We start from the raw sequence: 13,727 nt of genomic DNA on the forward strand, positions 1-13,727 counted from the left end.
GATTTTCACCTTCAAGTGTCCAAATCACAAAACTACAAGGACAGTTGCCACTAATGAGAGACCAAGAAAATGTATGGGATTTATTTGTCATATGTGAACATCTTGGTGATTTTGTGCACTCACAGCAGTAACTTGTAAGTAGACCCCCAGTAGCACCTTTCTTCATCAACCTTACAAGGGTGTTGGCAACAGCTTATCTGCTATTCAGCTTTCAATTAGCCCATTCCACTGCTATATTAATGGGTGCTATAATTTTCCAGTATAGAACCCAAATACCTTATTTTTTATGGGGGTAAGCAAAGGGTTAAACTGGAACAAATCTTAATTTTGCATAGCTTTTAACAGTGATTCGGGAAATAATGTTCATAACAGGTCGATAAAGAGACACTAATACAATGTTAAGAGGTTTGGCTGTTGTGTTTGTTGACATACTTTAAGTGTGGAGACGGATCATGCTGTTTCCTACTTTTGTGAATTCTTCAGGAAACATCTGTACTTTTTCTGGACAACTGGCTGAGAACATCTGAAATGGAGGGCTTCAGCATTCAGTTAGTCCAGTCGAGCAGCTAGCACTAAAATCCACACATTTTAAAAGAAACTAATGAGCAATAGAGATGATAAATACCGTAACAGCAGAAGGAATGTTCGTGATGCGCTCAAAACAGGGTTAGAAGGAGATGAAGTGTAATAGTTCACCATTTAACATTCAAATGATATTAAATATAACATAATGAGCTCTGTCAAAAAAAAAAAAAAAAATTCGACCTCTTCCAGTAAAAAAATCTGAACAAACGTGGCATTGGCCTCTATGACATCTCAAGTGCAGATTCAGCAGTGGTTTCCATTGTATACAGCAGTGTGACAGGGGATATGATTAAGAGTTTTTCCATTCCTCCTCAGACAAGCTTTTTTCTTTTAAACAAGTGGTCCTGTGGCTCGGCTCCAGCAGTATGATTGTACAATAGTACGTAATGTCACTGGAAAGGTACCTGCTGCTTACCTTTCAATCAGGAGCTAGGAATCCAACCCTGCTGTGGGGAAAAAAAAGACAAAAAAATAAAGTTATAGGTGAATATTATTGCACATATTCTTTGTTCTCAAAATAAGCTTGAGATAGCAGTGCCTACTAACCAACTCCCTAAAAATTAAATGCAAATACAGCTAGAGGGATATAAAACAAGAATGCCATATTACAGGAAAATAGCCAGTTAATCACAGAAACTGGGGAAATTGCATTGATGATCATAAAATAGGCTGTAATAAAAATAAGCCATAAATAAGTTGTAAACAAAGGTTGAAAAAAAACTTGGTAAGCTGAGCAGCAAAAGGTGAGCAGATAACAGAGTCCATCTGTTCCAGTGTCCTCTGTGTGCCTCCACCCTCCCAGAGAAAAAGGGAACTGCAATTTGTTTTCTCTGTATGAGCCCCTTTCACACTGGCCCTCCTACCCAGTTCCGGATCTGGGCTCTGGCTGCCCGGGTCACAATCCCACCTCAGTATGTGGGGCGACATGCTTTGACCCGGGTTGATCGAGACAAAATGCATGACAACCGTTCGTAAGCCAACTGCATAACAAACAGCCATGCCTGCGTGAATGTTTCAATTCTGTTTAGCTATATTTCTGTTGATTGAGACACAACATGAGCCAGATTGCATTAAGGATGAAGAAACATTTGCTCTAATTAACATCTGGGCCGACGGTTCAATCCAGAGAAACTTGGATGGAAGCGTCCGTAACAAGCTGCTTCCCGGGCACGGATACATGTATTGTGCACTTGCATCTGTCACCCAGGTCAACCCTGTTTTATCAAAAGCAGTCTGAAATCATGTACCCGACCCGCATGACACCGGGTCCTGACCCTGGTAGAGCTTGCCAGTGTGAAAGGGTCTCTAGGCTGCTGACACATTTATAGTCCATGTAACTGCACAAAATAAAGTGCTTGTGTTTTCTTTACTATTGTTTTCATTTCAACGACATACTGTATGCTGTAAGATTTTCCAGACAATATTTTGTTTCCAGTCACCCCAGCATGGTGTTTAAGTGAGATTTCTAGTGTCTTCCTTATTGTTAAGCTGTCTTTAAGTGAAAGAAAGTGATATTTACACAAGTCTTCTGTGGTAGAGCTCTGCACGGTAGATATATGCAGAAACGAAAACATGACATACTGTTCTGTACATCTCTCCCTTTGTGCCAGTAAGTCTTTTTTTTTTTTTTTAAATTCATACTCTTGCTGTCTTTTTGTTTTTTCAATAAAGATTCCTGGGAATGTATTTAATGGAAAAGCAGCTCAGTCATGACCATGTGAAGCTAGTGAAGTTGTATCATGTGAGAATTGCTACATGTATCCACACAAAGCAGTTTTGAATTGCACTAAAATGACTGGTATGTAAATAAATGTCGTGTATACCATATGCCAGTAAACAAAGGGTCTTCAGTATACTTGATACACTTAATAATAAAGTGTTTGCAGCTGACAAAAACATTCCACAAATCTTACCTGTTGTCTCTTACATTTTTTGGAAGTGTTTGCTAGCTACAACCCCTTTTATGTAGGTAATTTACAATAATGTCATGTCTTATGTGAGCCAGACAACCCCCTGTAACACAAGGATTTCAAGATGATTCGTCTCTGTGGAGATTTCCCTTCAATTATCAGGACTGCTGCTGGCAAGCCACGAAGAGACATTTCACATTCCTCAGTATAACACAGCATTTTAAAAGCTATTTAGTTTCTAACAACAATTTACTTATTACCCCTTATAAATGTATACTATGTTAAAATATTCCTATTAAGTTTGTAGTTTATTAGGCTCAGCAGTGTTGTTTTTAACAAGATTTACTATACCCTACTGTGTGCTTTACTAGTTTGCTTGCATATATTGTACCTGGCATTCATTGTATAATACATCTTGTTATGCTTTGGCCATTGTTAATTCAACATATTTGTTTTATTTGTTATATATCTGCAATATGTAAAACATGAATCTCCCTGTTGCAAGTTTGTTTATATGTTTGTTATTATGCTATGCTATGAACAGGGTTTCTAAAGACATAAAAATAAATGCAGATAGTTGCACTATTTTACAGCCTTTTGGTAATAAGCTCCATATCTGAATTAGAAAAATCATGAACCCTTACACAGAAAATGAATTCATTATAATTGTGAGAGTCAGTCCTAATTATCACTCCTAATAAATAACAAACCCTTTACACTTGTTTTCAATGGATTACAAATCCCATGCTACAGCTGCACTGTTTCAATAAAACATACAAAACAAAAACACAAATGGGAAGAAATCAATTTTTTATAAAAAAAGGATTCTATACAAGCTTCCCAGCATCCTATTCTCCTCTTCTGCATAGCTTATAATAAAACCTGCTCCATGATGCGTGACCACAATTTACTGTATAAACCCATTAGTGAAACTCTGAAGAGTCCTGTTCAAAACAAGACAAGAGCAATAGGACTGAGATTGTCTCCCTGGAAACAAGAGATCGGAAGCATTCTCCAGCTGTTCCCAAAGCGAACACACAAACCCTTGATCGCCATGTGGGCCGCACATCCCTTTGTATTAAAATTTGGAAAGCCCTCCAATTTGCTCTGAAGCCCTTCAGCAAACAGCTGTTAGATCCAGGTTGTAAACCAAATAAAGCACAGAAAAGAAGGCAGTTCTGTCATTTTTAAGTTTATGCTTTTCATAAAATTATGAATAGGTTTAATGCCTCAAAATTACCCCCCTCCCCCAATAACTTTCAAGTGTAAATCCAAGAAAGAAGGTGGCATGACACGGTAATGTGAATATATACTGACACATTGATATATAGTACGATCATCTAGCTGTCATGGGGCAAGGGAAAGCCCATGAAACATAAAGAAAGGCAAGAATGAACACATCATACTTTTTTTTATAGGACTGTGGAGGGATACACCTGGCCCTGTGCGTATTTTGTGTTGTATGTGCCCGTCTTACAGCAAGTCATCTGATATATTTCAGACAGATTTCCGACACTATTATTGTAAAGCTACTGCAGTCCAGTGAAAGTGAAGAGGCAGGAATCATTCAAAACCTGTTTGTGTTTATGTCTGGCTTATCAAAGTTATAATAACAAGTTTAAATTATGTTGTGCACATCTGTTGATCTCAGTTGTAACCAAAAAAATAAATACACACGAACAGAACAGTGAATTCTGTTTCCTATATGGGGAAAATGTACATATCTTATTACAAACCACTTGGACTGAAAATGTAAGATTGAATATGATGCTTTATCATAGACATTAACCAGATGCATGAGATTTAGTGATAGTAAGCACATGGCCCTTAATCTCTAGCATTTGTTTTTGTATATGTGGTATAATACTAGTACACACCCAGATTACTGTAAACTACAATCAATATTGCTGTATGGGATGGATTTAAAGTGAATTTCCAATACTTTTAAACAGTTTTATCAATTGAGATGCCACTCCAGTTGAAGTATAATGTTATAATGAAATCACTGAGAAACACAAAACACCAATGCCACTGAAGGAAATTAGTAACAGACATTTCTTATCTGTAACAGCTGATCTGAACATTAGAGGAATATAATTACTGTAAGCAGCACTTCTGCAATTTAAAGCATACTTAAAAATATGATGCCTTTCTAAAACATTCCCGTAGTAAAAGCGTAGCAAAGTGTAATAAAGAATAACCAGAGCCCAGACAGTATGTAAAACATACTAAAAATATGGCAAACCATGGTAAACACATAGTATAACCATGTGAAAAGCATGGAAAAACAGCTGAATTACCAGGGAAATGTACTGTGGTCAGCTTTTGTAAGTGTATTCTCATGACTGGACATTGTGGGGGTCACCTGATAAAGGTACACATGTGTGGGGTGCTGATAAATTCTAAATACATGTGGCCAACATCTTTGAACCTGACTTTCAAAGAAAAAGACAAGCGTGGATAAAACAAACGAAACAAAACAAAACAAAAATCAAACTTACAAGCACCATCTCTTACATTTTTTTTTTTTTTTTTTTTGCTACACTGGTGGTGGCTACCAATTAAATGCACATACCACCTACTTTTTTAGAAAACGTATGTTCTTGCTGCTTAATATACAAGACTATGTGTGTGTTGTGTGTGTGTGTGTTGTGTGTGTGTGTGTGTGTTGTGTGTGGTGTGTGTGTGTGTGTGTGCGTGCGTGCGTGTGCGTGTGCGTGTGCGTGTGTTGTGTAATTCTCTACTGCTGTTTCTGCTTAGTACCAGTCTTAAGTGATTACACATTTTTAACCTTACAAATCGAACAACGTGCACGACTTCCTTTTTCATTCTTGTTTATTTGCATATAACCTTGTTTAAAACATGCTTATGTTTCACTGGTTGAAAAAATAAATTAAAAAAAGCAAAGCAAAAGGACCTGAAGTACAGAGTTTTTAATTCTCTTGCGTTCCTGGTGCAGTATATTATACAAAACAAAACATAACACGTTCCACAGGAACAAGAGGTTTCTCTGAATTCTATCCCTCCAGTAACATTTTGTGCTTACTACAGGCAGACCACAAATTAGTAAAAATTGCGTTTGATTCGTAAGGGCAGCTTATTAAAAAATGAAATTATGAACCAAATATTAGAAGATTATAATTTTGACTTGAACCATATCAGAGACACGCAAGTCCCACAGACATCTGTTTCATGAATTTTGATTCTGTTCTTTTTTCTTTTTTTTTTTTACTTTTGGAATAAATATTTAAAATATGTTACATGATTGTACACAATCATAAATCCCTATTAGGAGAAGCTCTCTAAATATTGTGCTGTTACCTAATTACTACTAGGGGTGGTAATTTCGAGTAATTTAGTGCTCCAATGCTCGAGCATAAAAAATTTCGAGTACTCTAACCAGACAATTACTCCACATATGCGCCACAAAAATGATCACATTAACACTACAACCGCCGCCGCCAGCCATTAAGACGGTACATTTTAAACAGCATAAATATTATATGAAAGTGAATATTAAATATTAAATGAAAGTCAACTATCCGCTGCAACTTTTATTCAAGCACATCATATCAAACATCTGCACTGATGAAATGAACAGTTAAACATAAAAGGGCTTATTTTCTAACTTCTAACTTACCTCATATAAAAAACTACTTCAATAAATGAAAATAATATAATAAAATAAATATTTTAAAATAAACTAGTGTGTAAACATGTATATGTACATACAAAACTGCAAAAAGGAAAGTAGTTTTTAATTTAAAACGAAAGTAACATGTGCAGCTCTTCGTGTGCCACTCGGTGCAGCACACGTTGAGCTGCTATAGCCTGAAGCTTTGCAGCTTTCTCATCTAAATGTGTCTGCTGAAGCGCTGTGGCTTGCTTCAAGATGAAATCCCTCCTGCTGATATTTTCCCTGGTGCATTTCTTGTACAAAACGCAGGAATTGATTGCTGCCAGGTCCGGTAGAGATAACAATAGGATTGTGTATTTGTCTGCACGGAGTTTACTTTTCTTTTAAAACAGCTCTGTTGCCCCAAACGTCATGAAAAAATAAAAATAAAAAATGTAACTTTTAAACCTTGTGTACATTTTTTTCGAGTACTATAACTCACCCCTAATTACTACACCTTGCAGGCTATGTGCAGGCTAGCCATGCATTTAAGGTGCTTTGTGATGGCGCTATATAAAATAAAGATTGATTGATTGATGTATTGAGACTGCATGTGCATGCATGTACAAGTAGCCTTGGTGAACTCCTGTAACCCAATTTTGTGTATGCTTGGAGACACATACAGTACTAATGTTTAAATCTGTTTCGTTATATTTTACAGTTTTGGTTTCAGAGGAAAGACTGTAAAGCAAAAATAGATAATCCCAACACTCATACTTCTTCCCAGTATTTTGTACAGTTTATTTTTGATGAAATACGAAAACCTTCTATTCTAGTGCTACAGCAGTCCTTTTAACTGCAAGCTCTTTAAAAGTCTTATTTGTTTTAAGGTTGCAAACCCCAAAACTTAAAAAATAACTGCAGCAGGTTTTAGAACAAAACCCAAGAATTATGACGTGCACGGTACTTTATAAACAGCATTATTCTTTCTCAAAAAACAAAACAAAACAAAACAAAAAAAAAAAACACTGACGATAACAATAAACATTCAGCTTTGCAAAGGCAATAATAATATGCAGGCTATGTATAAACAGTAAATGTGCTATACTTTGCACAGCATAAACATGCTTACTGTATGTATTGACATATTAATACTATACTTAAAAGAATTATGAAAATCTGTACAGTCTTTGCAAGCGCGTTGTTGTGGGAAAAAAATGCATCTTCAAATAGACTACCGTTGAATATCCTTGCTAAGGCCCCCACAGTATTGTAAGTATCACCATCAGCACTGCACAACATCAAAGAACGAAAAAACACACCAGTGAAGATCACATAACAGGGGCGCGTGTGCCAAATTCCAAGCAGGAATTAATCAAGTTCCTACTGTTACAAAGTCTGGTTTCTATGGAAAAGGGCAAGCACTGACGTAAGCCTATTTTTAGCGAGAGGATTTCATGCATAGCTATAATAAGTCCACGTGCCCTCAAATAATACACCCAAAGGTTTGCCGTCTATTACAATTAGTTTCAAACTTCAGAATTCAAACTGAGGTTGGTTAACCGCGGGTCTGTGTTAATTTCATATCTGTAATGGTACCCTTCCATGTGATCTCTGCAGGCATCCCGGATGTTATAAATCCACTTCTTTATTCCCTTTCTATTCAGGTACAAAACCAGGAGGAAAATCACTCCAATCAGCGCCAGCACGATTCCCAGAAAGACATAAGAAGTTTGCAAAATGCTTTTCATGCCTTCGTCGTAAGTGCAGTGCAGCTCCGAGACGTTCACTTCAATGAGCCGCGTGTCCCTCAATCTGTCTGGGAAAGCGCAGGACAGATTCCTTTTGTCCAACACAGCGTCCGATCTCCCAAGCCAAATAATCAGATCCTCAATATTACAATCACAAACCCAAGCATTATCCACCAGCTGGATGGAGATGCCAGGTTGTAGGTCAAAGTTATTCAGGGTGGCGTTTGCGAGTTCTTTCAGGGAGTTCTTTCTCATGTCCAAACTCTCAAGTCTTAGATTTTTAAAAGTCCCATTTTTCAGGTTAACAATTGAATTGTTTCTTAAGTCAAGTGTCTTCAGGTTTGGTAAGCTTGCAAACATCTCCTCGGGGAGGTACAACAGATCATTACCTGATAACTTCAACGTCACCAAGTTTACTAAAGTTTCATTCTGAACCAAAGCGGATATTTCCTCTATGAAGGAGTTATTGAACAGGGTGCTGCTAAGATTTAATGTATGCAATACATTGTTGGTACTGAAAGCTTCGTGACTGAACTTGAAAATCCTGTTATTGCTCAGATCAAGTTCTTTCAGGACTGGCATTTTGGCGAAGACAAACGGGTCGATGACCTCGATCTTATTTAAACTTAGGTTAAGGTTAGTTAGCTGGTCCAGTGACTGTGGGAAAGCATCTTGCGTGAGGTGAGGGATGTCATTCCCCGTTATAACAAGAGTCTTAACATTTAAAGGCAAGGGTTGGGGAATAGCATTCAAGCCCTTGTTGCCGCAGTTTACATTTACAGTTCTGCCAAGCACAGAACACTCGCAGTTCTGCGGGCAGGTTGTTGCTTGAGCAGACAGCAAAACCACAGCATGGAGAAAAACAACTAAACCACCTTGTAAATGATTTAGTTTCTTCTGGGTAGGCGGCCTAGTTTTAATATAAAATAAAGGATCGGCAACTAACATTTTCTTTAGTTGCTTCACACAACCTCGTTGTTTTACAAGAGAGATCCGAGAAAGTTTTTTAGTTCAGACAGCTAGATCAACGAGAATAGGTTGGAACGCTTCCTTTGCCGAATCAGATTAAGAACGAAGAACTGTCTTAGTTAAATAATAACGTAGAGTCGTATGTTTTTCTTCTGTTCAAGCTAAATGCACATATAAAATAAAGTACTCTTTCAACTTGATCAAATTATCCGATGTGCATAAAACTTTCCTCTGTTCCAAGTCATCCCCAAGACGTACAGTTAAAACACACATGCATCTCGGTGAAATAAGCAATTTGAAGACGCTAAAAGAAATAAGCACTCTTACAAATATACGCCTGATCCAAATGCTCTTTCTCTCTCTCAGGAAGCTGTCTGAGTTGTGTGGGTTTCTCTGGCGTTCTCCAGTTAAGCTTCTTTGATCTCGAGTCCTATAGTTTCCCACTGTAATACATTCTTTCGGGAAAAACAGATCTCTGAAACTTCACCAAAAAAAAAAAAAAAAAAAAAACCCAAAAAACACCAGATTTAAACGCTACTAGTGTTTAACCATATATGACAAAACGCGATTAAACGAGTATCGGTTTTAGTAAAGTTAACTTCATAAAGCGTGCCGTTTTACGTTTTCCACACTCCTCCTTTTCTCACAATGTCTCTGCCTCCTCAGTTAAGTTGGAAATTACTCTGCCTATTGCGTGAGTCCCACTAAAAATTACTTCTGGGAGATACCACTTCTGTGGAAAGGGGGATGTTCAAAAACGTTTTTTAAAATGAAATCATTTTCGAGAATTTCGCCAATACCTTTATTTTTAAGAATTCTATCCATATACAGTAACAAATGATATATTTGCTGTAACTGTAACTTTATCAAATTATTTGTTATGGAACCGTAGGGAAAAAAAAAAAAAAAAGTTGTGAATCTTTTAAAGGTACCTACCGTTTTAGTATGGGAGACGCGGGGTTGGGTGTCATACTTCTCACTCTTTATTATTCTCCTCAAGCTGGTGACAAGCTGCGAGGTTCTGTTCCTCGTTATATTGAAGAATAACTCTTCACCTACAAATTGATGTTTTTTATTTATTCCAAATATGATATTTAGACGGTTGAAAGTGCGTCGGTCATCTGTGACAACCTGCCCTATACTGGGGTTGGTTGTCACAAAGTATGTTCCTGCTTTTACAGTAGAAAAAAAATGCAACTTTTCTTTTTGTTTTTTTAAAACATAAAGTTTCTACTGTGTACAATGACAGAAAAAGTTGTATTTTTACTTTTAATGTGAACATAAAAAAATGCAGACCTATATATATTTGAAATGTTGACCCATGCTACAAAATAATACCACAACCTCCACAGAACCAGAGGACAAACAGTAAATAATTTAAATAAGCCTTATATGGTGACATATCCCACGTTGGTGTAAAAAAAAAAAAAAAAGTAGAAAGAAAAAATATGACTTCTTCCTATAGGATTTTACACGTGACAACCAACCCCCAAAACTATGTGACAACCTGCCCCAACCAGACGTCACATAATAATTTAACCTTCTCAATACTACTGCGAGAACCTACTGGTTTTGTTTGTACACACACAAAAAAATATGTGCTAACCTTTATGTTAGATGGAATTGACCTCAAATTACAAGATGGTTGACTTCCAGACAATAGAACACACATTTTAGTGTTAGTATCACCTGCCTGCGTCATCTAGTTCCATAATGAGCACTGTGACAACCAACCCATGTGACAACCGACCCCGGTCTCCCTTGATTCCAATTGTCGAAAAGGCTACTGCACCACTGCTGTGCAAATTGCAAGCGAGCACTTCCTGCCATGTCTACTATGAATAGATATATAATTACCTCGGTTTTGCGAGTCATAACTTATGAGACGGAACTATGATTAGGGTGTGCTAAGTGATTGGTGTTGTATTTAAGGGGTCAAATCCCACCTCTGCCACTGACTGACTCGCTGTGTGAGTCAGTCTGTGACAGAGGTGGAATTTGACCCCTTTCTGGAACGGTTTAAGCCTTTTCCACAATTTTAGAACAAATTGGGTCATAATCATAGACACATAGGTCAAATTCTCAATTTGCTTTGAACAGATTATAGGGAGTACTTTTCAAGTCCCTTTGTTCTGCATAATTTGAAAATTATCAATGATCAGTAAATGAAAAAGGCTGCTTTCCATAAATGCAGTGTTTTGTTATTCATTGGTGATCACTTTCTTTAAAAAAAAAAAAAATAGTAGTGCCCCATGGCAATATCAGAAACCTTGTATTATCATTTTCATAAAATCAAAAAACGCTAATAAATTCATGCAAACAAACTAAACTTTTATGTTTTGTAGGTGTGACCAAAGCCACATTATTTATTCTTCTGCTAAAGCAAATTAGCGCCAGCAACTTTACATTCTGGCGACAGTAAACATGTTTAAAAATGATTCCTTAGCAACCATAGGATGATGATAGTTTCTCATTGGGTCTGGACTAGTCACATGACCCACCCACATTCATCCACATACATAGGAGAGAAGGTTTGTGTCGTGTCGGAAAGTGGTAGCAAACATGTTGCAGTGCACTTTTAGTTATTTATTGCATTTATATACCACTTTTTATACAAAGATATCGCAAAGCACTGTACAGTACATAGCAGGAAAAAAGAACAAACCACAACACATCTGCATAGTATGTAACAGATACAACTGCCACAGGCAGACCATTTAAATAACAGTATATACATAATACGCAGCAATTTTAAAGTTACATTAAAACCTACTAAGATAAGAAAGACATTTTATAAAAGTGAGTTTTTAGTCTTGACTTGAAAACTTTAACGGTCCCAGCTTCCCTGGCAAACAAAGGCAGATCATTACATATTTTGGCGGTCTACAAGAAAAAACCCTACCTTCCGTTTTGCTTTTGTTGGCCCTAGGAATAACCAGCATCCCCACATCCTGTGATCTCCGAGTGCAGTTTGGAAGATACAGGGTCAGTAACTCCTGCAAATAACTAGGTGCTAATCCATTCAGGGCCTTATACATCAACAGCAAAATCTTAAAATGAATTCTATACTGCACACAGGGAGCCAGTGTAAAGAGGCCAAAACAGGGGTAATAAGTTCACTTTTTCTGGTTTTAGTCAGAATTCTAGGGCGGTATTCTGACAAGCTGCAAGCTTTTTTCACCACAAAAAAGTGCATTACAATAATCAATTCTAGATTAAATGAAGGCACATATTAGTCTTTCTGCATCAGACACGGAAATAACTGGTCTAAGTTTGGCTATATTTCTCAAATGGTAAAAAGATACTTTACTAACTTTGCAAATATGAGTCTTAAATGATAGACCAGGATCAAAGATGACCGCCCCCCCCAACTCTTCATTTCTAGTTTAATTTTTGATGAGAGACTGCAAGAGTCAAACTCATGTAATCCCACATTTCCTGTTAGTTGGTTCTGTGATCCCGCTAGCATAACCTCTGTTTTATCTGAATTCAACATTAGAAAATTCTGCGACATTGAATGCTTGATGTCTGTAAGGCAAGTAGCTAATAACACCCAGGTAGAATAAATTCCTGGCTTTAAGGACAAATATAGCTGGATATCTTCAGAATGGCAACGGAAGTTCAGAAAAAAGCAAGGGACCTAGAATGGAGCCCTGTGGAACACCACAGACAACTTCCGATAATGCTGATTTTACCTTCCCAATATAGACGAACTGAAACCTATCAGAAAGACAAGATTTGAACCAGGATAGGACAAGGCCAGACAGTTCCACTGTGCTTTCAAGATGATTCAGTAGGATGGAATGGTCTACTGTATCAAAGGCAGCACATAGATTACAGGTATAATAATGACAATTAAACTACATCTACCCACATCTAAATACCCTTTTTTAAAGCGTGTGTTGTTTACAAATTATTTTTCTTGTAAGAAAAAAAAAAAAAAAAAATTATATCTATCTATCTATCTATATCTATATTACAGGCTCCTATTCTTGCTATGGATGAGAGAAATGTGTCTCCTTTCTCATGTTTCTCCTGTAAACATGATTATAAATATGGGTGTGATTAGATGTGATGTACATTTTGTTTAAAATATTCACTGTAACACAGGTGACAGATGAAAATGTGGCATTAGAGAACACAACCCCCTACTGCCCCCTGCTGGTTAACTGGTGACCAGCAAAAATGTTCAATTAGAACACATACAGTCTTGGACATATATAATCCAAGGTATATAAAATCCTTGTATAGGTTTACAACATTTAAATCCATTCCGTTTAAGCGTGTAGACAACAATTGTTTGAATTTAGTCTTGTATTTGTATGACATTTAAAAGTGTATATATATTAAAGACGCCATCGTATTGATGCCGCAGTCATATATCAGCTTTATAATAGAGGCCATCCTCGAATAAACGCCGCTATCAATAAAGAAACATTAAGGGACTTTTCTGCCCCTACAAACAAAAACACACACAGTAAACAGAAGAGACGGGAGACTCAATCTAGCACATAAAACACACACACATAGTAAGCACATTTTATTTTATGATAGTACAGTTCTGAAAGGAAATTCAAGATACACTACGTACAGAACAACCAGTACTTCTGAAGTTCTTATAGGTGGTTTTGTTGTTTTGTTTTTAGTTCAATTGTAATTTCCGTACTCAACCCCGTACAAATAAAAACAAAGTGATTACTATCTATGAGAAGATTTAGTTTCGGTTTCTCCTGCAGAGAAATTACAAACACGCAATTTACAGTGAGAAAAAAAATAACCGAGTAAGATATCTTATAATTTTTACATAAATCAAGCTGATATTCTGAGTTAATTTTTGGTGCAGAAATACATCACACTCTTGGATTTAACTGCCACACCAGCATTGTTTCCGCCCCT

At 36.9% G+C, this 13,727-nt stretch overlaps 1 protein-coding gene across 1 annotated transcript; it reads right to left on the bottom strand.

The window, feature by feature from the left end:
* Positions 1-5,187: 5,187 nt before the first annotated feature.
* Positions 5,188-9,484, bottom strand: LOC121316256 (trophoblast glycoprotein-like). The gene has a single exon (XM_041251215.1). It carries the CDS (start codon positions 8,808-8,810, stop codon positions 7,641-7,643), a length of 1,170 nt encoding a protein of 389 aa, XP_041107149.1. The 5' UTR covers positions 8,811-9,484; the 3' UTR covers positions 5,188-7,640.
* Positions 9,485-13,727: the final 4,243 nt, after the last annotated feature.

This window comes from Polyodon spathula, chromosome 5 (genome assembly GCF_017654505.1).
Source record: "Polyodon spathula isolate WHYD16114869_AA chromosome 5, ASM1765450v1, whole genome shotgun sequence".
In the NCBI taxonomy this organism is placed as follows: Eukaryota; Metazoa; Chordata; class Actinopteri; order Acipenseriformes; family Polyodontidae; genus Polyodon; species Polyodon spathula.

Coding starts and splice junctions, on each gene's coding strand:
- LOC121316256 (XM_041251215.1), bottom strand. CDS start 8,810: ATGTTAGTTGCCGATCCTTTATTTTATATTAAAACTAGGCCGCCTACC.